The sequence below is a fragment of the Apis cerana genome, linkage group LG8 (assembly GCF_029169275.1).
Source record: "Apis cerana isolate GH-2021 linkage group LG8, AcerK_1.0, whole genome shotgun sequence".
In the NCBI taxonomy this organism is placed as follows: domain Eukaryota; kingdom Metazoa; phylum Arthropoda; class Insecta; order Hymenoptera; family Apidae; genus Apis; species Apis cerana.
Window position 1 is genome coordinate 2908324 of NC_083859.1, and position 24884 is coordinate 2933207.

Consider the following 24884-nt stretch of genomic DNA (forward strand, 5'->3'; position numbering starts at 1 on the left):
ACAATAATAAATTACAATTGCTTATGGCTATATATTATTATTATTTTTATTATGCATAAGATTAATACAAATGAATTTAAGATAACAAGAATATATTAATTCATTGCAAAAAATTAATGACAGTAAAAATAATTCAAAACAAAAAAAAAAAAAGAAACGGAACAAGATTTGATCTGATGTTATTTGTAAAAAAATAAAGTAAGTGACTTTTTCAAACCTTATACTTGTTTTACAGCAGTTTAACCACCTGTTACGTCACAATTCGTGCCACCGAATTTCCGCGCCTTTTTTTCGCGAAACACGCAGTCAATTCGCGTATTGTATTAATCTTTCTCTTAATTTCACCGTATTATTTTATTTATGATTTTATTTTATATATTTAATCTAAGATTGAATATTTTTTTGTGAAAGTGCAATTTTTTTTTATACTTTATATTTTTAACGTAATATAACATATATTTATATCTACATGCAAGTATATTATAATTACATCGGCGATAATAAACATTTTTCATAAAATACACACAATAGCAATCATTAATCAAATATTTTTTTGACACGTGCGATATATATTTTTTACAAATATTGCATATAACCTGGCTGTATTTTGCTTAACTCAAATTAACTAAATAAAACTTAACCTGATCTCATAGCTAACCTTAATTTAATCACAATAACTAATCAAATTTAATTTTATTTACAACTATTAGATCTAATAATTAAACTTAAGCAAAATTTATGGATCAAATTTAATATAAGATATCAACGTTGAATATTATTTTTCATACCATATATGATAAAGATCTTGTGTTTTCAACTTGACTTTTTGATTGTTACGAAACACCATAAGTTACATATAATATTATATATAAAATCATATTGTATTATTAAATAATAATAACTTCATAATTAAATGTGGTGAATTTTATTTAAATAAAATGGAAAAGAACTTTATACTTTATTTTAACTGATATATAATTATATTGACAAGTTGATACTTAACGATACTTTGTTCACGTATACTACCAACCTCGTAAAATTTAAATATTTTTCATACTAAATCTATTATTTAAAATATCTCGCGCTTTTTTGATAATATTAAAAAATATAAAATAAAAAAAATGAATGGTTTCGAGAAGATAATATTAAATTTTTGTGTGATAATAAAAAATAGATTCTATTAAGATTTATAATTAATAGATTGGACAAAAAAAATAAAAGTTAATCAAACATCTATTCTTTGAATTGTTTTTTGAATGTATTTATAATAAGTAGAGACAAGGAAAATAGATAATAAGAAAAAGATAGAGATATGTAAAAATTAGGAAATCAGCGCCATCTTCAGAGTGCCGCAGATTAAACATATCAAAAGATAAAGAAAGCAAATTGTAAGAGAAAGATAGAAATAGAATAAGAATTAACCATTAGTGCCATCTTTTGAGTAAAGAAAGTACTAAACATATTTTTAAAGGAAGGTAAGATAGAGTAAGAATTAAACGTTAGCGCCATCTCTTGAGAATTTAAGAAAAATGATTCTTTAGGAAGATATTATTAACACTCAAGAGATGGCGCTGATAGTCAATTCTTATCCTATTTCTATCTTTCTCTCATTATTTTCTATCCTTTATTTGTGTGTTTCATTTGCGGCACTCTAGAGATGGCGCTGAATCCCTAATTTTTTCCATATCTCTATCCTTCTCTTATTATTTGCTTTCTTTGTCTTTATTTGCTTTTGTTAGCCAATTATAAATAAAATACGAGATATCAATTTTTTACCATTTTTTATTCTTTTTTAATATTATAATGCGATTTAATTTTCAATGTAAAATATATTCTAATAAATATAAGTCTTTCATAATACAGTAATAGTATTTAATATACGAAAACCTGATTTGAAAAAAGTAGGAAAAAATTTTAAAATCGTAAAATAAGAAATTTCTTATCAGTAATATTTCATTTATTATTTTATATATTTCTAGTAATATAAATATTATATTTAATAATTAATTAATTAATTAATTATTTAAATTACTTAATTACATATTCGTCCTATAACATATAATAAATATGATTTATTTATTTCTTATTACTAAATAATAAAATAAAAATATAAATTATTTTTTTACATATTGCGATGGAAACTTTAACTAAATAATACAGGTTTAAAAAGATAAAATCATAGGATTTATATAAACTACTAATAGAATAATCGAATAATTCAATTTTAAATATGAGAAACAGGATTTCTAACAAATTAGTTTAAACAATATTCTTATTAGTTCAATTACAATATAGTTATGACAATTTCTATTTTACATTATATTTGATAGCAATATTCGTTTCTCTTATTCGAAATTACCATTTGTATTACTCTGAAAATAATAATTAACATAATTAATCACAACTATTCAAGTTTTTGCAATGCAGTATATTTAGCAAAAGTGTTTCAAAGTGCAGTGTTTCATCATACCAAAAATTTAAATAACTCTACATTTTGTGGTTTACTGTCACGATGATTGTTCTCATTATTCGATATCAATAATATTTCTGGAATTTCTTTCCTTTCGTCGTTGATATTGTCGTATCCTGCCATATTCTGCACATTTTCGATATGTTTCCTTTTATTCTGGTTCATGTTTTCATTGTTGTTTTGATCTCTGTATTAACACAATTTTAAGATATAATTTAAAATTGATCGTCAATGCTCTGGAAATCTTTTAAATCTAATAGATTTAGATCTATAGATCTAATAGATAATTTTAAATCTAATAGATAGAAATGTTTTTCAAATATTCATCATTTCAGAATATTTTATGATTAAAATTTTATTTTATATTAATTGAAATCAATTATCAAGTTTTGTTATAGAAACAAAAATAAGTTGTAACAAATTATCATAAATTATTTTTTCATAAATTATATCATAAATTAAAATCATATATCATGATAGAGTAATAAATAAAATGTTTAAAATTTTTTTTATTTGTTATAATGTTTTTTTACCGAATAGATTCATTGTTAATAAGATGGGTATCAAGTTCATCGTCATTCCAATGCTCTGGAAAACTAGCTTTTATTTTGAAAAGCCTATCCCATCTTCCTTTATATTTGTTAGATACTAATGGTCGACCAATCAAACGGGAAAGTATGAATTGATCTTTTGTAAGATATGGTACACCTTGTTCATTTATTGTCTTGGATGGCACTAAATATCCATTGTTATGTCCTCCATTGCGTTTACCATGACCTGCAATTATGAAATTAAGTTAAAACAATTATATATAATTTTATAGTATATTTAATAAAGCTAGAAACATGCTATTTGAGAAATAGAAAGCCAAAAGAAACAGAATTTCTTCATAAAAATTGTATTATGTATGATTTTCTTGCATTTTTTTTATTTTTTTATTAGTCTTCGTTTTTCCATAATTCACTTTAGATTTTGTATATCTGTAATTTACAAGTTATGTAAAATAAATTCATTATAAAATTTTTGGATTAATAAAAAAAAACTAACTGCTAACAGTTTATTATTAAAATCTTTTTTTATCTTAGGAAAGGGCAGAAAGAGGGAAAAAAATTTTTCACGCTATAGTGAAAATCCTTTTACAATTAATCAAAGGTGAAAACGTACCTCCCCAACATGAATGTCCATAGCTTAAACAAGAACCTGAAACAAATATTTTACAATTAATTTCATCATTGAATTTATTAAATTATCTCATGTTGCAAAATGTTTGCAAAATGTAATTTTTATAAATCTCAATTTTTCAATTAAAATATACAAATTAAAATTTTATACTTTTTATAACTACATTTTTAAGCCAAAATTATTTCCAATCTTTTAAATCATTTTTGCGCTATAAAAATAATTTAAAAAAAATAATGTAAACATTTTTAAACTTTTTAAACACCTTTTTAATATTATCTCTTCGCATTCGAAATAAAAATACGGATCAGTTATAATCTTCATAACCGATATCAAAGCTTTTTCACCGATATATATATATATACATATATGTATTCACCATATTCACCATTTTTTATTTATCTGTATATTTTCAGCATATTTTCAGTATGTAATGCAATATAGAGATAAAAGAAAATACTTTGACAAACGAATGATATAAAATCATGCGTGAACTTTCTGATATACTTAATGCTACCTTTCATCTAGTTTCACCGATGTTATTTGTAAGATAAAAAAGATTTTAGGTACTTGCGGGAATTCCATACTCAAATTTTCATATTTTTCAAAGGTGTTTCGTATCTCGAAATCAATTGAATATCACTTTGAAACAAGATATATTTTTAAAGATAAATCCTAATGGATCCTCCCTAGATCCCAATGGAGCTTCCATTTTGAAATTTTCAAGCTCTTCGTAAAAGTGACTCTTATACATTCAGAAGTTGAGTTAAATTAATCAGACAAAAAGTATGTGAAAAGAGAGACGATTGTTTTTGATAAAATATTGATAAAAGAAAATTTGACAAAGTGCAATTGAACTTTTGATAAAACGATACATTTAAAATTTTGAAGAAAGATTTTTTGAAAGATTTTTATTCTTTATACGTATTTTTTTTTTTATGTTTTAATATAGTTTAAGAATAATTTTCGAGAGTCGATGGACAGTGTGTTAAGATTGCTGTAATAACGATAGTAACTTTCACTGTTAGTGGATACAGAGTCCATTGATGAAAAAATAATTGTGAAAGTTAATTCTGGAAAATTTTAATCTTGTATTCTTCACTTGGGGGGAAAAAAAGACCATTTTATTTTAAAATTTAACAAAATATCCTTTCGTTTTATTTTCTTTTTTAATTCATAAAAATTTTAATTCAATTTAATTTTCACTAAAAAATATTATTATTTGTGGTTGATTATTTCTACTTTTCACAGAAAGAATAATATATAAGAACATTGTGAGGTAAAAATCGATATTTTATTAATGAAATTTATATTAATCAATCACAAATTAAACAAGCAATTAATAAAGGAATATATTAATATATCGAATGAAAAAATGATTTTCATCTTTCTGAATGACAATCTAAGGTGGGCGAATCTATCTCATTATGATATATATGAAACAATGCGAGTGTGCTTATCTAAATTAGGTTAATTAAAAATTCAACAGAACGTCTAAGAGGCTGATATGTGAAAATGAAAAGCTACACGGATTTCATTCGAAATTCTATTGAAAGTAAGATAAAAAAAAAAAAACATATATATTTCAGAACATTAATCAAATTTTTCCGTAGGTGTAATATTATAAAGATTAATCTTTCCTGCTCCATATACTTGCAACTTGGATGAAACTTGAACTATCCGTTACAAAGAATTATCAATGATAGAAATTATAATTGTGATTCAAACGAAGTTGCAAATTATTACAAATAAATTATACAAAGATTATGAATTTTTTAAAACAAACAAGATGATAACAATAATAGACAAATAATTTTGGAAAAGATGTGAATTAGATTTGGAATAAGCTAAAGAAGCTTTAAGAAAACTATTATTATTTTTCAATTTGTTATGTTGTCAGTATCATTTGGAAGTAAAAAATATTTTTAAGAATAAAAATAAATTGTTGAAAGATTTGAGAAAGAAATATTTTAAAAATTAATTTCAAACTTTCTTTTCTTTCACTCCAAAATTAAAAATAATAAATAAGTTTCTTTCTTATCCATCAGGAAATAATCATATATTTTAAATTTTTTGTTTCTAGTTGACACGCATAATATATGATTCATTCTGTATATTATAATATTTCCATACTAAAATATATTAAAGAGGACAAAAGGAATGGATCACGTTGTGTTGCACATCTCAAGTGAGAAAAGCAACAAAAAAGAGGGAAGAATGTCGTGAACAGCAAAATCAATTGTTACTTTTGTCAGCTGAATCGATGGATAGATATGGAAATGGATATTCTTACTTGTGTTTTTTCCTTAAACGTTCTTATTTCTTTCTGAAACTTGTAATCTTATTTTTTTATCTATTCTTCATTATAATGAATATGAGAGAATAAAAATTTTTATAATTAGATCATAAAAAGTCAAAATTTGTAAAAATTTAGATCAACAAAAATTATATATATTTCTTTTTAAATCTTATGAAATATTATTTAATTTCTTTCATGAAGAGAATGACAATACTTCCATGAGTTTAATATACATACAGACACACAAATCTCATATGCATACGTTCATTTAAATTTATACCGCGTTGATATGCAACAACACTTTTAAATAATAAAATTACACCGTATCATAAAATAAGTAATTTGTTATTAAGACAGATTAGAAAAAAAACATGGTTATTAAAAAATAAATCTCGAAATGTCTTGAAATCATTTATATTAATTTAAAAAGAACTGAATTTACAAATATATAAAATTAAAATATATATTATATATATAAAATTAAAAAAATATAACAATTGCAACTATAATAATTAAAAAAAAATCCAAATTTATTCCAATAATAGATCTTTTAAAATTTTCCACGAAAAGAGCGTTCAATTTCTAATAAATCCAATTCACAAAAGATAATAAATTTTCGTGAGTAAAATTCTCATTATTCTCAACAATTTCACTCATTTCTTTCTCCACAAAATATCGGATTGCCCATCCATTCGAATATCGATCAACAAACACGCGAAGGAGGAGAGAGAGGACGCCGACTGGCGAGGACTAGCTGCAACAGGTTACCAGCACAAAACTGTTGGAACGTGTGAAGTTGCTAATCTTATAACTTGTAAATGCGCAGAGATTCTCAATGTGTAATTAAAATTTAACGCGGCCCATGGATGGAAGCAGGGATCGCTAGACCACAGATGATCCCATTATCGAAGTTGCACCAACTTTGTTATTATTGTTCACGTTACACCTTCTTAAGCAACCCTTTCTGTTAAACCAGGTTTCGTTTCACATTTAATAACGATCTCTATTTATCTCGACTGGAACTTTCATTCATGATTTAATAATATTGAGGAACTTACTTTAGAAATATTTGCGCACACAATATTATCGTCACTTATAATTTCTAATCTATGAAAAAATGAGATATTTAGGAAAACGAAACGAACCAATTTATTTATGTTATTTAATGTTTTATTTAAATTATATATAGATATATTACGAAGAATGATGCGATAATTATGTGGATATATTGTAAACATATTTTTAGAATTGGTTCATGGAAAATTTTTAAAATAGGTCCACCTTTTCACCCTTACGTCAATAAGTGAGTATCCGGGTACCTTTTTATTTTAAGATAAAACCCAAATTATTTTTATCATCCAATTAAAAAATTTTTTTACTTACTCGAATCAGAAGAAATTCATATTTCAAGTTCAGAATTATATTAAGATCAAAAACGGAACGATATTGAGAATTTTATTTCAATTCAAGTTTGGAATTATGTTACATTGGAAAGTTACTAGAAAATTACCGAAAACAAAAATTGAAGTGTTGACATGAGGATGTCGATTAAAGATGGTGACGATAATATTTGAAGACGGATTTTATTTAATTTTTGAAATGATTTTTTTAACTGTTAATTAAAAATAAAAAATTTTTAATTTTTAGTTTAGAAAGATTATAAAAATAAAAATATCTAACCTAATTTATTGCCATATAAATTATTGCTATTATAAATATGGGTATGTATTAAATAGATAATAATATATGAAACAAAATGGACATGATTTCGAAAGAACAAATGATAATCCATATAATAATTTCAATATAATGAATTAAATTACAATTGGAAGGTGAAAGTTAAATGAGTTTTGTCGAGTTGTTTTATAGTAACGAACTGTCCGAATTATAAGTTTATACTTATTGAAATATTTCAATATTCGATTATTAAAAATATAAATTTGTATTTCAAATTATCGCTAACTATATAAAATTCCATTTATTATTACGCAAAATTAAAATTTTCATATTGCTTTATTCGATTTAATAATCACGTTAAAGTGATTAAGTTAAAAATATATTTTTCTATATTTTATTCCCTTTTATTTAAAATTTTATTTGTCTACATCTCTTTGAGAAACTAAAAAGGATTCAAGGGAAGAAATACAAGAAAATATAAGTAATAAATATAATTATTAAAATGAAAAATAGAAAAATCAGTAGAAGATGGCCAAATAAATCAGACAGATAACTAAAATGTAAAAACAATTCATTTTACTTAGAATACAATTTAAATTCCTTTATCTTGTTATAAAAATTATACAATCAATTTACAATCCAAGTTTAGAATTTTATATAAAAAGTATTGAAAGATATTAATTAAAAAATTAAAAAATTAAAAGAAATTAAAGAAATTGAATGATGTCAAAAATTTTGAATATCGATTCTCAAATCTAAATATAAAAATTTTATAATTATATATATATGAATCGATTTTCTATTTTATAAAAATTTTAATCTAATATTATAATATATATATACATATATATATTCCTAATTAATCTCTATTCAAAAACATAAATAATATATTCAATTCTTTAATTTATTCTATATAAATTACAGCTATAAATTATTAACATTATTTCTTAACGAACATCTCCATAATTTGCAATTTTAAAACTCAAACAAAATATGTATAATATGAAAAAGCAACAAATAATTTCAAACTCAATATCGAGATTTTGAATAATTTATAATCTCAAAAATTATTAAATTTAATAAATAATATAAACAATAACAATATTGAATTAAATAAAGAAATTTGTTTACAAAATATTATTAATCGAATCGAACAGAAGTAATAAAAATAAAAAGAAGGAAGATAGTTATTAATTTTTCAAGAGACGTGCAACTTTTTTCCTCATCTTCATTTAGATATAACATTCGCATGCGTGGCTGATGAATTGACCAATCTTTTTAAATATTTCTCTCGTACTCATTTTTTCCCCTCGTATTATTGCAATATCCCTTACATTATTTATCATAGCCGTGGCATAAATTTAATGTAGATACAGATTCGATTTGCAATTAAAATTGTACTATTTTCACAAAATTACATATATTTTATATCGAAACGATTGAATTTGAGATTGAATTAATTGTTCCATTTCTTTTTGTTCACAAATATCAGATTTTAATATAGATATATGTGAATGAAATTTAACAATATGAAAAATTTACAAAAAGTTCACTTCACTAACGAAGGGTAACATTTAATTACTATTATGGTAATATAAATTTTATTGATTTTTGCAGCAATATTTTTAAATTATATCCATTATTTAACTGGCAAATAATTAGAAATAAATCGATGAAACAAATATGTAAAATAAAATTTAATAATACTTTCAAAACTATCGAAAGTATAACGAAAATATTGTTTCTCTGATCCTTTATAATAAATTTTCTAAATTTTCGATGAATTAAATTGAAGTTTAAAAACATCTATGTATTTTTCTTTCATGGAACGGAAATGAAAATAACGTTATTCTCGTTATCGATACATAATTTTCCAATAAAATTTAGCATAATAGAATTTGTAATTTGTTCGTTTAATAAAACTAAAATTGTATTACGAATAAGTGTAATTATCTCTATGAGATATAATTTCTGAAAATTAAGACCATGAATAACCAAGATATGTAAATTAATAGCTTGAGGGATATTTCTTCATATATATTTAGATAATTATTTCTTGATGAATAAATTTATATTAAACCTTAATGATGAGACATTTGACTGTAGTCAAAGCTTCTTTACGCCCATTTAATGCGAGATTTCATTTTGGTCTACATATGTGCCCCTAAGCAATGCAAATGTTGCTAGATTTGCAGAAAGTGAGGTTAGGAAGTTTAATCTTTAGGATCTCTAGTGAGTAAACAAGTTACGATTAAATATTTTTCAAAAACTTTCCTCATTTTGTTAAATTTCTTTCAAATTGTTTTAATACTAATTTTGTAATTAACTTTAAATTATTTAAATTATTTAATATAAAAAATGAGTATTCAAAATCAAGTTCGTTATTAATCTCTAGTGTAATTTTAATTATTTTTAAAATGTAGAATTACGTGTTAAGTTTTAAAAAAAAAATATATTATTTAAATGTTCGTTCGAATTCTCTTTGCTTTTGAAATGAACAAATATTATTCGTATAATTAAAAAAAAAAGAACATATATACATACCTGCTACACCACCCGCGAAACAAAAGATTATCATGAAAATCCAAGTGCGTACAAGAACCGTCACCGATTGTGAGTTGACCGAAGTGATCGCCATGTGACTATTGGTATTCTATATAAAACAATAAAGAAAAAAATAATTAAATCTTTTGTCAATTTAACATTCAGTGAAAGATTGAGGTATCTTGATAAATTACAATATTGAATATTAATCAAATTTTGCACGAAAAGGAAAGAGAATTATTTTTACGATATATATATATATATAAATAAAATAGTAATTTATTAATTTTTTATTATGGGATTGTATTACCTTTCCCAGAATATTAAATTAAATCATATTCATCGATTATACGGTGTGTATAATAGCGTAGAGATATAACATTTTTATTTAAAGGAATTCGTATAATTTCGACAATTTTTAAAAAAATTATTTGAAAAATAAACATGATTAATGGATACTATATATATATTTTTTTTTTCGCGTGGAATTAAATATTTTCGTTTAGTGAAAAATAGTAATGACATGAAAGAATTTAGAAAAAATAAAAATATTTAGCTCATTCTTCCTCCTTTTTTTTGCGATACATATTTGGCGTGCAAGCATTTCCTGATTAATTTTCGTTATTTTTCTCCAAATACGTATTTATATAAATTAAAAAATAATAGAAATTTTTAATCAATTTTCAAAAATTTTATACGTTCCATTGTTGAATTAAAAAATGGTAAAAATCAAATAAAATATAAAATATTTTTTGTTTTTTATGTTATTAATGTTTATTAACGATATTAAAAGAGAAGATTAGAATTGAAAATAAAAAAAAAATCTAATAAAATTTCTAATATTCATAACGAAATTATTTAAGCATTAAATTTTATTTAAACAAAAAGAATAATAAAAATAACAGATTGATAAAATAGATTCAAGATAACATTTAAAATATATTATCTTTTTATCTTCACTATTTATAACTAATATTATCAACTTTGTATTATGCTTAGAAGAACATATTGAAATATATTAGGTGGAATTATTTAGTTAGTGCAATAATAATTCAGAAATGGTATATTGAATAGCTTTATACGTTATTTCATTGTTCCCTTACATAAATTTAAGTTTCAATACAATAACAATATGAAATTGCTACAGCACTAAAGCTTCCTTCCATAAAGTTAACATGTGAAACTGATTCTAAGAGTGTTCACAGCTATTCTTATAACTATATGCAAATTATCTATATTTTATTATATTGATGCACATGAAATTTCCTTCCTTTTAAATTTTGAATTTGAATAATATAGTTTTATAAATATTAAAATCTCCACTGATCATGAACATACGCAATAATATTTGTGCAACTTTTTTATATGAATTTTATATTTGACAAAAGAGCAATTGATGCAAAGTTAAAGTGATATTAACACGTTTAGGTGATTTAAAATATTCTCTATATCTATAATTTTTACGAAATAAATTGTTCTAAGAGAAATTTAAATGAAAATGAAAATTGTATGAGAAAAACATTTGAAGAACTGTTGAATTCCAAAATTAACAATTTTTATAAATTTCGAATAATAATATTTTTTAATTAAATACATGATACCTTGAATATTATAGTCACACATATATCCTATCTTAAACATGTTAATTATCAAATTATCAATATATGATTTTTATATATTTTAAAAATCAATAAGAGGAGAAATAAAAAATTTGAAGATATACAAATTACAATAAATATATCTATTTTCGAATTAAATAAATCTAAGATATTTAATTTTATTTTTACAAAATAGTATAGACAATATAGATATTTATATTTTACAAGTTTCAATTTTGTTGTATATTTAATTGGAATGAAAGAGCTATTAGCTTCTATTAGCTTCTATGTAATAAAATGTTAAATTTTGATAAATATTCATTCTAATTGGAGATTAAACGCAACAAGAAATATCAGAGAGAAATGTCGAAAAAAGTGAAAAAGTGTTAATAGATTTATCACAGCTGGGATGTTCTATCTTATTTATTTATTGCTTATATCGATTATCGTTTATTTCACTTTTTATGAATTTTTAAAAGGAAAAAAATTGGATGTGATATGGAAATCTACGTAAAAATAACTTAAAAAGAGAAAGATTGCCAAATGATCTCGAAGCTATATAATAAATGATAAAAAATTGTCTGGAATAAAAAAATGTTGCATATAATTTACATGAATCGATAAAATATTCATTCTGTAAAAATAAATTTCTTGCATTCTTGTACAAGTTTTTTTGCAATTCTTTTAATAATTTAATTCCCCTTTCTTTCTTTTTTTTGAAAGAAAGAACGAAGAAATGATTGAATTTAAATTAAGAGCAATTTTGAAAATTGAAAAAACTTAATAATGTTTTTCACACAAATACAATTTTATAAATAAAGTATTTTCAAAATTTTACATCAAAATTAATTTTGAAATATTCAAGTAAAATTTCTTTTATTCGAAATTCATTATTTCAAATTCTTTTAAAATGTTGATGATGTTTAATTTATAAAATTATCTAGTTAATATTGATACAACCATATTTTGAAGTAGAAAAAAATGAATAAACTATTTTTTAAAAATTAAAAATTTTATAGATAACATTTAGAAATTTCAATAGAAATTTTATATAATTTCGATGTATAAACTAAACAAGAAAAAAAAGATTGTATTTAAAAAATTAAATAATAAAATTAATTGTATTTAAAATTAATGTTAATATAATTTTTATAAAAAAAATTATATATTTGTTAAATCTTTTTTTTTTCTTCATCTTCTTCTATGAAAATCATAAAATTGTCTAAAAAGAGAATCTCATAAGAATCTTAGATCTCAAATTTATAAACAAAAATGGAATAACAAAGTCTAAAATATCTCGTAGAATGAATTTTAATATTAAAAATAAAAAAAAATATTTTAAAAAGAATTCAAAATATTAAATAAATTTCATGCACACTTTCTCCATATCTTCGAAATTCTCTCTCCATCACTTATTCATTAATTTCTCCCTATATCACTTTCAAAAATAAGCCGCTTTCTTCAAAAACACGAACGAACAAAAAAAGAAAGAAAGAAAAAAAAATAAAAAATGAAATCAGACTCGACAAAACGAAATTTTCAACTATTCTCGAACACTTTTCTCGAAAAATTCTCCGTTCAAAAATAAAATTAAAACCAGTATACCAACTCTGCAACTTTGTAAATTCATATTCCCAAGTAGTTTGTTCACCTTCGAGATTGAAAAAAAACAGAAAAGACGTCCTTTGGTCAGGAATCGTAGTTTCAGGGAAACCGATCCGCTCGCACAAGTTCACCAAAATCGTAGAGTGACGGACACGGTTCGACCCGTTGTAGGATCCCGATCGAAGGGCTTGCCGACTTAACTCGAAGCGAGCGGGCACGATGAAGGCTTTTATAGACGTGTCTGCAACACGGCCGAGTATGGTGGTGTATGGTGGTGGGGTTAACTCACCGCGCGCCTTCTGAGCGCGCACCTGCGTTGGCGGATTGGGATGTTCTTTCGTACCGAATCATCCACTGCGATCGTGTGTGTACATCCTTTGAAATTACGGATTCGCGTTTTCGAATTTACGTGGGATCGTGTATTAAACCAATCCCGACACGTGAGAATCGAGATATATTTCGCGATTCCATACAATGTTCTGTTTGATTGGTGAATTTTAAGGTTAGATACTCGAGTCGATCGATCGATCGATCGATCGATATTTGGGATTGAAGAAGTATAAGTCGTATAGAAATTACGAATTTTCGAATTCATAAAAAATCCTAACGTTAATTATTTAAACAAAATATGTAAAAAAGATATTCTAAAAATCATATATGAAATCACTGCGACATCGATTATGCAAAACATATTAATCTATAGCGTTGATATATACATATCTATATTTCCTCTTATAGTAGATGCATAATATTATATTTGTAATTATTCAATAGATCAATTTAAAAATTTTGTTTTTTATATATAAAAAAAAAGAAAATCGATTCAACAATTACAATTGTTTATAAATTCACAATTGTTATAAATTTAATCTAATTTCAAGAATTATTTTTAAACAATAAAAAATTTTAGATTACATAAAAAAGTTTCAAAAGTATTGTTTAATAAAAATAATAAGATATTTTATTTGTATTATAGTGCAAAAATAATTATGATTAATAATATATATATATAAATATATATATATATATTTATTTTATTATAATCTTATCAAAATCAAATTTTCAAAAATCAATTTTCAAAAAAAAAGTAAAGTATTTTAATTATCATATATCGAAATTTATATGGAAATATACGTATGAATATATCTCTCTTTATTCATATTAGAAATTTTGATTAGATTATTTAAAGATTTATATTAAATCCTCTATCTACTTTATAAGTATATATCTACTTTATCAATTTAATATATAAGTTAATGAATTTTAACTTATACCAGTTATTAACTTCACTATTAACTTAGACAATCTTTCAATATGTATTTCTTTACGTTATTGATAACATTTCATAGTTATAAAAAGAAATAATAATATAATTTTTCAATATTGAAATTTTTGTAACTAGATTAATTATAAAAATATTCTATATATGTGAAATTTTAAATATATATTTATTATATATATTTAAATTATCATTTATATATAATATTTTAAATGATTGAATAGATTAAATTAATACTCAATTAAATTAATACTCTTCATGTCAGAATTGATTTTTCACGTATGTAATCCATGTGGTATATTATTAATTGTTTTTTTAAATAAATCTTTAAATTTTAATTAACATATATAAACGAGCTTGGAAAAATTTGATTAGTCCTAAGGTAATAATGCGCCTATTAGATGGAAATTGCGATTTTATTGGATTGAAGTTTTATGAGTATAGTATAGTATCGCTCTATGAAAGTGGTTTTTATGTGCAGGAAGCGCCTACGAAAATGTGTAAAGTTTTGAAGTAAAGGCATTATCGAATTAGATAGTCGTTTTGAAAGTTAATGTTTGTTTAATATTTAGCAAATATTACAAATTACAGTTTAATAAATTATCATATAACTTTATTAATATATAATTATAAAAGTAAAAATTTGGCACATCGTTTTTTAGAATTTTTATTTTTAACTTGACTTTTAATTACTTGTTTTATAAAAAATAAGTAATTAGAATTAAAATATTTTCAAATATTACTATGAAATATATTCGAATATTACTTTATTATTATTTTTTGATAGAATTATGATATTACGAATAGTTAATTATACTTTAAAATGATATTGTTGTTTCAGAAATTAATTGATGCCATATTAATGTTTTTCAAATATATTATATTTTTTCCAAATAATCAAAAATAAATAATAAAATAAATTTTTATTTTAAAAAAATTGAAGCTTATGAAAAGTGTAAATAAACGAGTATTTATTCTAACTCTATACATTGAATAAATACAAATTATTTTCTGTATTTTTCAGTATAATATTATAAATATTATAAAACCCACATTGAACATGCAAATATTGATATAAAAGTGGAATCAAATATTTTTTTAAAAAAATCTTTTGATAAAAAATCAAGAATGTAAAATAAGACAAAATGATTTTAACACCGCAAATATATTGCTTGATTCGGAGAGGAAGGATTTGAGATCTTTTACTTACAATACTGTCACAGCTCTCCTATATTTATCACTAAAAAAGTTCACATGGATCATATTTTTTGCAAGTACACTTTTTGATATAACCTCCAAGATCTTGATGTCTAAAAACACATATCTGTTGGATAGCCCTACTGATGAGTTTCTCTAGCAAGTCTAGAATAAAAGGTTCTATCCCTTCTTTTTTTTTTCTTTATCTCAACAATTAACATTAATTACATTCTAAAATTTTTATAAACATCTCAATCTTTTAATTATAGTCTTATTATAATCAAAGAAATTAAAGTAAAATAAGTGAAAATAAATAGGAATAGATTTAAAATAAAGAATAGTTATATATAATTAATAATATTAACAGTATTTTTAAAAGAAATTATTTTTTAGATTTTTTTTTTTTAGAATTAACAAGAAAATTTTTGTACGCAAATCTCATGTTAAATTTTATTTAAACGTATTTCAGGAATTGAAATACGGTATATGAATTCAACTGTAACAATGTGAACAGGATGAAATTTAATTACGCGGACAGAGTAGGCCTATCGTCGCTCTTAAACAGAGCGTAATAAAGGAAAATCTCTATGACGCGTGTCATCCTTGATGAAACTATGGAACGTATTAAATCCCCAATACTGAATTAAATCGTTGTACGTATTAGTCCAGATTTGAAGTGAGAAATAGAAATTTATACTATTTTAATGCTATATAACATATATAACTACATATAAGACAGAGTGAAAAATAATTACTATTATTAATAATAAAAAAATCATTTATAAAATTTAAAATAATTCATAAAGGTAAAGTTTTTACAAAATTATCTTTTTTTTTTAAATTTAAATTTGAAAATTTCTAGAAATATAACAATGTCCACTTAACTAATTGTAACTTTCAACCGACACATCTGTTGCAGCTCTTCTATGTAATTTGCTTTCGTTTCGAGAATATTATTCTCCTTTTTCTCAGAATTAAAAACACGATATATTTTTTGATGATTAGAAAAAACAAAAATTTCGAATAATTCTATATAATTCTGAAATAAAATTTTGAATTCTGAATCCTAAAAAATTTTCATTAATGGAAAAAAAAGATGAAAGATGATCTAAAAATTCTTATTAATATAAGGAAATAAATATAATTCTTCTAAAGGATTGAAATTTATATACATAAAAAAATTTACATATATAAATTCAAAAGAAAATAGTTAAGTATTTAAAAATTAATTTAAAATTCGAAAAGAAAAAAAAATTTCTCTTCATTGTTTTTCTTTCCAAAATTTATTGAAATAAAATAAGTTTTAATTTAAGATATTATAAATCATTCAGAAATACGTGTAAAAATACAAATAAAAACTAATCAAGCTCGACAAGTAACCAGATTAAAGAAAGTTATATTATTAAATTTACCTGCAAATGATATTTCTCATCGTTAACAATAATGAATCGCAATTCATTGTTGTCAACCTTTAATTTAAACAACCTTAGCCCAAGTAACTCTGTACTAATGCACCCTAAACCGTCTATGGCTACCATAATTATGATTTTTTATCAAGAACAATCACTAGATATTTTTTGTTAATTATTCTAGACGATGAAAATCTTCATCTTTGTTCCAATTAGAAAACATAATTTTTTTATTTTACATCAAGTATGCTAAATGTATCGCCGTAAAATTCATAATTTTCAAAAATAACGTTACCACGTCAGAAAAATGATACTATAGTTTCTCACAACGCCACTTTACTATAATAAATTAATTTTAAAATTTAAAATATCACTAAAACATAGATCATATTCAATGTTATTCGACATACAATTATGGATTTTTTTATTATTTCATATATTCAGATTCATCTATATAAAAATACATGGATATATTTAAATGCGAGTTTGTTTTCTAAGCAATTCAAGGAAAAATATTTTTATCAGTGGATTATTCATAGATAAATGATAATTTCCATTGGTCGAGAGACACTTGTATATTTAAAGAACCAACAAGTGGTAGAGGTTACGTTTCTCTCGGCCATGTGTTTCTAAGCTAGTGGTAACAACGATTCACAATCCGACCACATAACATAATGTCGCATAGTAGCACACCTGGAACCAAGTTATTTTAAGCCAATATCATTATACAAAGATCATAAATCTCTCGTATTAATATTTCATCCGAGTTTTCAGTCGAGATATTATCTTCGTATTTACTGTAATTTTATAGTTGAAAATAACGACATTTCGAATCGTTTGTGTAAACTAGGATAATTAGAATTTAATACAGAATTTTATATAGAGCGAAACACCGGCTGACTTTTGCATTAATTAAGGAAAATTCGAAATAAATAAGCAATGTGGCTTCGACTATTTAAAATTGGATTTTTTATAATTGATGGGATAAATGAATATTAAACATTGCAAGTATATATCTTACAAAATTTTATTATATTTAAAATTTAATTGTTTCATCAATGTTTGTTCTTTTGTTTTATCAATTTTTCAATTTGAGATATTATCTTTGTAATTTTTTTATTTTATAAGTTTTGCAATTTTTTTTTTACTTTCGAGCATTAGAAATTTTGAATTGAAATGTCAAATACGTTGAAATCAATGTATATTTAAAATCAAACGAACATCGAAATACTTGCGTGGAAATTTTATATAAAACGAGTATATAAATTCAATAATGAATACAAAATATGTTAGACACTTGCAATTTAATAATTTTGCATTTAATGAGACGCTTTCATACTATGAAACTGTATATGAAATTTATAATTTGTAAAATTTAAACTTCTATCCATTGGTTTTATAAATATATTATATTTCAAACTTTTTATAATGTTATATTCTGATTTTAATCTAATCTAATTATTCTAATTTTTCTTCTTTTCGTTTCTTTTTTTCTTTTTTTTTTTTCATATTTTTAATCGAAGAACAAATTTTATAAATAACATTATGATTTAGAAAAATATTAGTAAATCACGAAATTAAAAACATAAAGATAATTATTTCCACATTCTAAAAATTTGATATATAAACATAGAAGGAAGCATCTTTCCAAAGCATTTTCATCATGTGAAAAATGCTGTCAACAATGTTTTATTGTAGAGTTCGTGACAGTCGTAAAACCTAAGTCATCAAAACAAGGATGAGTGGCAAATTAGCTTTCGTCCTCAATTACTTCGTCACTTGTCAACAATGGAATAATGCTTTCCTATTCTTTCATTTAATTCTTCTCGAGAAATACTTTAGATGTTTATGTAAGCTTGCGATCGTGCAGATAATCTTTACTTTTGATAAGTTACATACCAAATTAATATTTTTGATAATAAAATTTTTTGAATTCGTAAAAAAGCAATATTTTAAATTTAAAATAAAAATGCTCGTAACATTTAATAAATAATCACAAGTGTACGTTTCATGTAGAAGTAATGAACAGATAAATCGATTGAAGCATACACACAGTTAAAAAACTAATACGATTCGTGAGCGAAGTGAAGTATTTTCCTGAAAAAGGTATGCAATATGTAAGTTGTTTTAAAGACAGGAAGTATTCTAATTGATTTGGCGTTGCCCTCTAGTATATTTCTCTTCTATTTCTGAATCAATAGTTCTGAATCAATAACGAATAACCCTTCGTTTAGCCCGGAGATTGCGAGCCGATAATTAGAAATTCAACTTGAATCCACAAAATGAAATCATATAATTGTTTCTTCTATCTATTATATCCACAAGATATTAACTACTTCTTTACTTCTGATATCTTCATATTTCTATTTCACTTTGCGTATATAATACGACGTGCCATCGAAAATCTTGAAAAATGTTCAATACATAATCTGATTCTTTATTTTTCAAGCCCACTTTGTAAAAGGGATAACAAATTGAGATAGATTTTTCTCCAATTATCTTCAAATTTAATCGTCCTTTGACTTTTCTCTTCCATTCTTTTCTAATCGCGATTGAATCGACTTAATCTCAAATTTATAATCCCCACTGATCCAGTCCAAGGATGGAGAATAATGATATGCATCCTAGGCGGGTAAAAAGAGCGGGAAATTTGGACGGAGAGTGCGAGACGCATGCGCAGTGAACGCATTACAAGCCATTGCACCGGAGCGCGACCGATACGCATTTGCAATAAAAAAGGGAGAGAAACGAGGCACGTGAAATGTCGTAGCGCCGTCAATCCTATTCGTGGGCGGTGTTTCGCGCCGTTGCCCTTTTATTTTTACAGATGTATCGGATTAAATGGGCTTCTTCGTGAATTCGACTTCACACGGTGCGTCCAGTTATGGATGGACGTACCGTTTTGCATAAATGTATCGTTCGAAATCGCTCGAAAATTGCCGATTTACGCATCGGGAAAATACATGGATCATTTAACAAACGGAAAATTCAATGAGGGATGTTTTGATCTTGTTTCTAAAATGGTTAATGAATTTGATTTACATTAGATATTAAAAGATATTAATAATGATGTTTAATCTTTTTCTAGAAGGAGAGAGAGAGAGAGAGAAAGAAGAAGATAATGTATGATAATTGTATATAAACATATTGTAATTTTAAATGTAATTAAATATTTTTTTTGTATTCTATTAGAAGATTCGAGATATCTTAAAAGATATGTTTCTATTATCTATTAAATGATGATTTAATGTAAATGAAAAAACTTCAGTCGGACATCTCCATTTAAGGACAACTGATGTACTGTAATGTTATTTTTTGGGACAAGTAGTGGACATATATGTGAACAACGACGAACACCTGGATTAATAGACTTTTAATTACTGTTGACTTTGACGGATAGATAACCGTACGGGATACCTCAACGACACCATTAAAATTCATGAACTTTTCTGCACTGTGGAAAGTGCATGTTTCCACTTTTAAATTTTCATAAAATTATAATAAATATACAAGGATCAAGCAATTAGGAAAAAGTGATTTTCCCTTTGAATTTTTTTTGATTTACTAATATCTTTACTTTATTAGTTAATGATATGATGATTATAAAATTTACCTCAATATCTAATTTATCTAATTTATCTGATTTTTATTTATAACGAAAATGTAATGTAAATAATTTTCCAAAATTAACATAGTTTAACTAAATAAGAATTAGTTAGGAAATTAAAATTATATTATGATATTATTATTACGTAAAAATTTACACATTAATACTATATTAATAATATAGTATATAAAATATAAAGAATTGTTTATAATAAAAATTTTTTCAAAAATGAATCATTAATACTCATCGAAGTAATATTCTATAAAAATGAGAAATAGAAATATCTTATATTTTAGTAATAAGAATAAATTTAGTTTCAAAGCAAATTGCGAGATTGAGCATTAACATTGCAAATTGTTATTTGAATAAAAAATATTTTTCCGTGTATTTTCATGCTTCGAAAGAATCTTATTTTTTTCTGAATTTTGTGCTCATCTACATGTATATCTTTATAATTTTTCTATGTTTTATGTTCACATATAAGGAAACATAACCTCTACATAACTTTTAATTTATTTAAATTTTCAAATAATTAACTAATAAATAAATAAGCAAATTTTAATATGGAAAAATTGATCTTTTCCAAAATACAATATAATCTTTTCAGTAGTCATTTATAAATTATCTGATTGCATCTCAAATATTGATATTATAGAAGATGACAAAGTAGCGCGTCGCGTCATTCGTACTTATTCAAATTTTACGAATACGTGCGAATATGAAATCAGGCATGGTGAGTGAAAACCGATGTCGAAAACCTTTCTTGGAACGTCATTCAAATACACATTTCGAATTTCAATCTAATAATGAAAATACGTGAATATACGTGACCTGTTATTAACTACGTCCATCCTATTCAATGGTTTTAAAAAACGTCATTCCTCTATTTCTTTAGTTAAAATTTTCCATCTAGCATTTCTTTATTTTCCAATATAATATATCGATATAATTGAAATTTTATATTTAATTTTTAAATAAAACTCTTAAAAAATCCTACGTGAATCCTACTTTATGAAAATCTAGAATTAGATCTAATTTATTTTCCTTAATTAGGAAAAGAAAAATGATTAAAATTTCGATGTTAAATATATTTTAAAAGAATTTATTTTCTAACCTTCAATGTCGATACTTTCAAATAAAATGTGAACAATGCCTCTGAGAAATGTAATTATACATCATTTTGATATAATCGAATAAAAATTTATTAAATATATATACTACTGAAAAAATTATTAAACTTATATGATTCTTTAAAATTAATACTTACAATATTCGGATCATGATTGTGGCAAATCCATTCACTCTAATATTAGTCAAACACATATGAAAATGTAACAACGACATTTTTCAAAACTAAATTTCACATTTACAATTCCCAACTTGCACTAAACTTGCACATTAACAATTCTCAAATAGAAAGTAATAAATAACCGACAATAATCATACTAAATCTAAATTCTATAAATCGATCATAATTGAATTAAATCGATTATAAATTGATTATTTTACACGTGAAATTTTAATTACGATTTCTCTCGTCCAACATCAATAGCGCTGTTACCTCGATAATATTATAAGATAGAAACTATCCATCGATAACTTAAAATCTTGATTTCTTGATTAAAAATATAAAAATTAAATCCAATGGATTCTGTTAAAATATTTTTTAAAAAATAAAAAATTAACCAAACAAATCAATAAGAAGAATCATATATCAAAGTTGTTTTTCGAGCGTATAAACTTATAATATAATTTTCAAGTTATAGATAAGGAAAGGAAATAGTTAGAGAAGGACAGAGATATAATAAAAATTAGAGAATCAGCGCCATCTTCAGTGTGCCGTAAATGAAACATGCAAAGAAAGGATAGAAATATATTTAGAAAAGGATAGAGATATGGTAAGAATTAACCACTACCGCCATCTCTTGAGAATTTTTACAAAATAACTTTTTTAATTCTCCAGAGATGGCACCAGTGGTTAATTCTTATCATATCTCTATCCTTTTCTAAATATATTTCTATCCTTTCTTTGGATGTTTCATTTACGGCACACTGAAGATGGCGCTGATTCTCTAATTTTTATTATATCTCTGTCCTTCTCTTACTATTTGCTCTCTTTGTCTATACTTTTTATTGGCGCGCAATCTTATGAAATTTGAAAAACCAAAAGAATATATTTTCACTTTCAAAATTATAATGTTTTTTAATCTTTAATATAAAAAAATATATATACATATTATATTCCTGCTTTTAATGTATCTCTTAGATACGATGACGATTTTTTAAAATATGTTGCAATTCAGTCTAAATAATACAAAAATCTAAAAAGAATAAATAGATTAAAATACGTAGTTCTTAGCTTGACATCGCTTTTCAATTTGTAATTTGTATTGTAATTTTTATAACATAATTTAACATAATTTTTCCAATCTAATCTTTTTAATTAAAAATATTTTGAAAAATGATGTCAATTACCAGGTCTCACCACGAGGAGGTGACTACGTATCGAGACCCATCTGAAAAAAAATAAATTAATAAAAACAAAACAAAATTAATTAAAATATTAAAGAAATCTGAAAAATCTGAAACAGAACAATTGAAAACATATTATTTAAAGAATCACAAATATAAATTAATTATATAAGTTAATATTGGAATAAATTGGAAATTACTATAATATATAAAAGCTAAATAAAGTAGAACCTGAAACAAAAAAGATAAATATTAAAATATTAAAAGCTGAAACATACAAAAAGAATTTATCACAAATATTATGATTCTAGACTTGTCTAGAATTCTAGAAATGTCTAGACTTCCTTATCTTTATATCCTTAATCTTATTACTAAGCTTTAATTAAAATATTAAAGAAATTTGAAAAATCTGAAACACAACAATTAAAAATATATTATTTAAAGAATTACAAATATAAATTAATATATAAAATAAAAAAAATATATAAATTAATATAAATTGAAAATGACTATAATATATAAAAGCTAAATAACTTAAAAGAACCTGAAACAAAAAAGATAAACATTAAAAGCTGAAACATACAAAAAGAATTTATCATAAATATTATATCTAGACTTACTCTTAACCTTAATAGTAAACTTAATCTAGACTTATTCTTAACTTAATATTAAACCTTATTTTAAAACTTAATCTAAACTTATTCTTAATCTTAATATTAAACTTAATCTAGACTTATTCTTAATATTAAACTTAATCTAGACTTATCTTTAATCTTAATACTAAACTTAATCTTAAAACTTAACTTTAATATTAAACTTAATCTAGTTTTATTAAAATTTAATATTAATATTAATATTAAACTTTAATAAAATTTAAACTTAATCTATCCTTAACCTTAATATTAAACTTAATCTAGATTTATCCCAAATCTTAATACTAAACTTAATCTATATTTATTCTTAACCTTAATATTAAACTTAATTTTAAAACTTAATCTTATCTTTAATCTTAAATTTAAAATGTATAATATTTATTTGCAATATTCATACAAAGAATATTCTCATCTAATTTAAAGCGAAAAAAGAAAAATTTTAAATTTAAAATATTTCATTTAAACAGCATTACAATGCCCACATTTCAAAATGCCCACAAACTGCTCACAAAGAAAATAGCAAAACACAAGCCAACAAAAAGATAAATGTTAAAAAGAAGAAACCAAAACATACCGTTCGACATAAAACCTCAGAAAACAAAATCTCTCTGAATCATTACCGATCTTACATCACGTCTTACGTCAATTGACTTACTAGCATTATCGAACTAGGTGGTACTTACCAGTCGTGGCCAATGAAAAGTTACGACAGCGGTTTAATAATCGAACGCTTTATGTCCCAACGACACAGGAAGGAGCAAAGGATACTAGATCCTCGACCACCGGAGCCGATTTACAAAGACGACGTTCAACCACAAAACCTATCTATGGCCGAGTACGCGAAGGTACCAATCGGCCAGAGCGCGGACTTTTGACTGACCACCGGAAGTAGAGC

The 24884-nt window shown here is 23.7% G+C and overlaps 1 protein-coding gene across 5 annotated transcripts; it reads right to left on the bottom strand.

Moving 5' to 3' along the window:
* Positions 1-1935: 1935 nt before the first annotated feature.
* On the bottom strand, positions 1936-22389 carry LOC108004154 (putative uncharacterized protein DDB_G0287265). Of its 5 annotated transcripts, none has more exons than XM_017066857.3 (6): positions 22132-22389; positions 10170-10278; positions 3635-3670; positions 3004-3247; positions 2471-2657; positions 1936-2372 (listed from the first exon to the last, which is right to left on the bottom strand). In XM_017066857.3, the coding sequence occupies exons 2-6, from the start codon at positions 10261-10263 to the stop codon at positions 2346-2348; spliced, it is 588 nt and encodes a 195-aa protein (XP_016922346.1). In that variant the 5' UTR covers positions 10264-10278; positions 22132-22389; the 3' UTR covers positions 1936-2345. The 5 variants fall into 5 exon arrangements, with proteins under 5 accessions (XP_016922346.1, XP_016922344.1, XP_016922343.1 ...); XM_017066855.3 differs by lacking the exon at positions 22132-22389 and adding an exon at positions 13377-13854 and having other exon boundaries at positions 2492-2657; XM_017066854.3 differs by lacking the exon at positions 22132-22389 and adding an exon at positions 13377-13844.
* Between the last annotated feature and the right edge of the window lie 2495 nt (positions 22390-24884).

Bases quoted from the DNA above. Each gene is read 5' to 3' on its own strand.
- LOC108004154 (XM_017066854.3), bottom strand. From the start codon at position 13,397: ATGAATTTACAAAGTTGCAGA. The intron at 10,279-13,376 runs GTTGGTATACTG...TGTTTTATATAG, and splicing joins TGAATTTACAAAGTTGCAGA to AATACCAATAGTCACATGGC. The intron at 2,658-3,003 runs GTAAAAAAACAT...GTGTTAATACAG, and splicing joins ATTAACAATGAATCTATTCG to AGATCAAAACAACAATGAAA.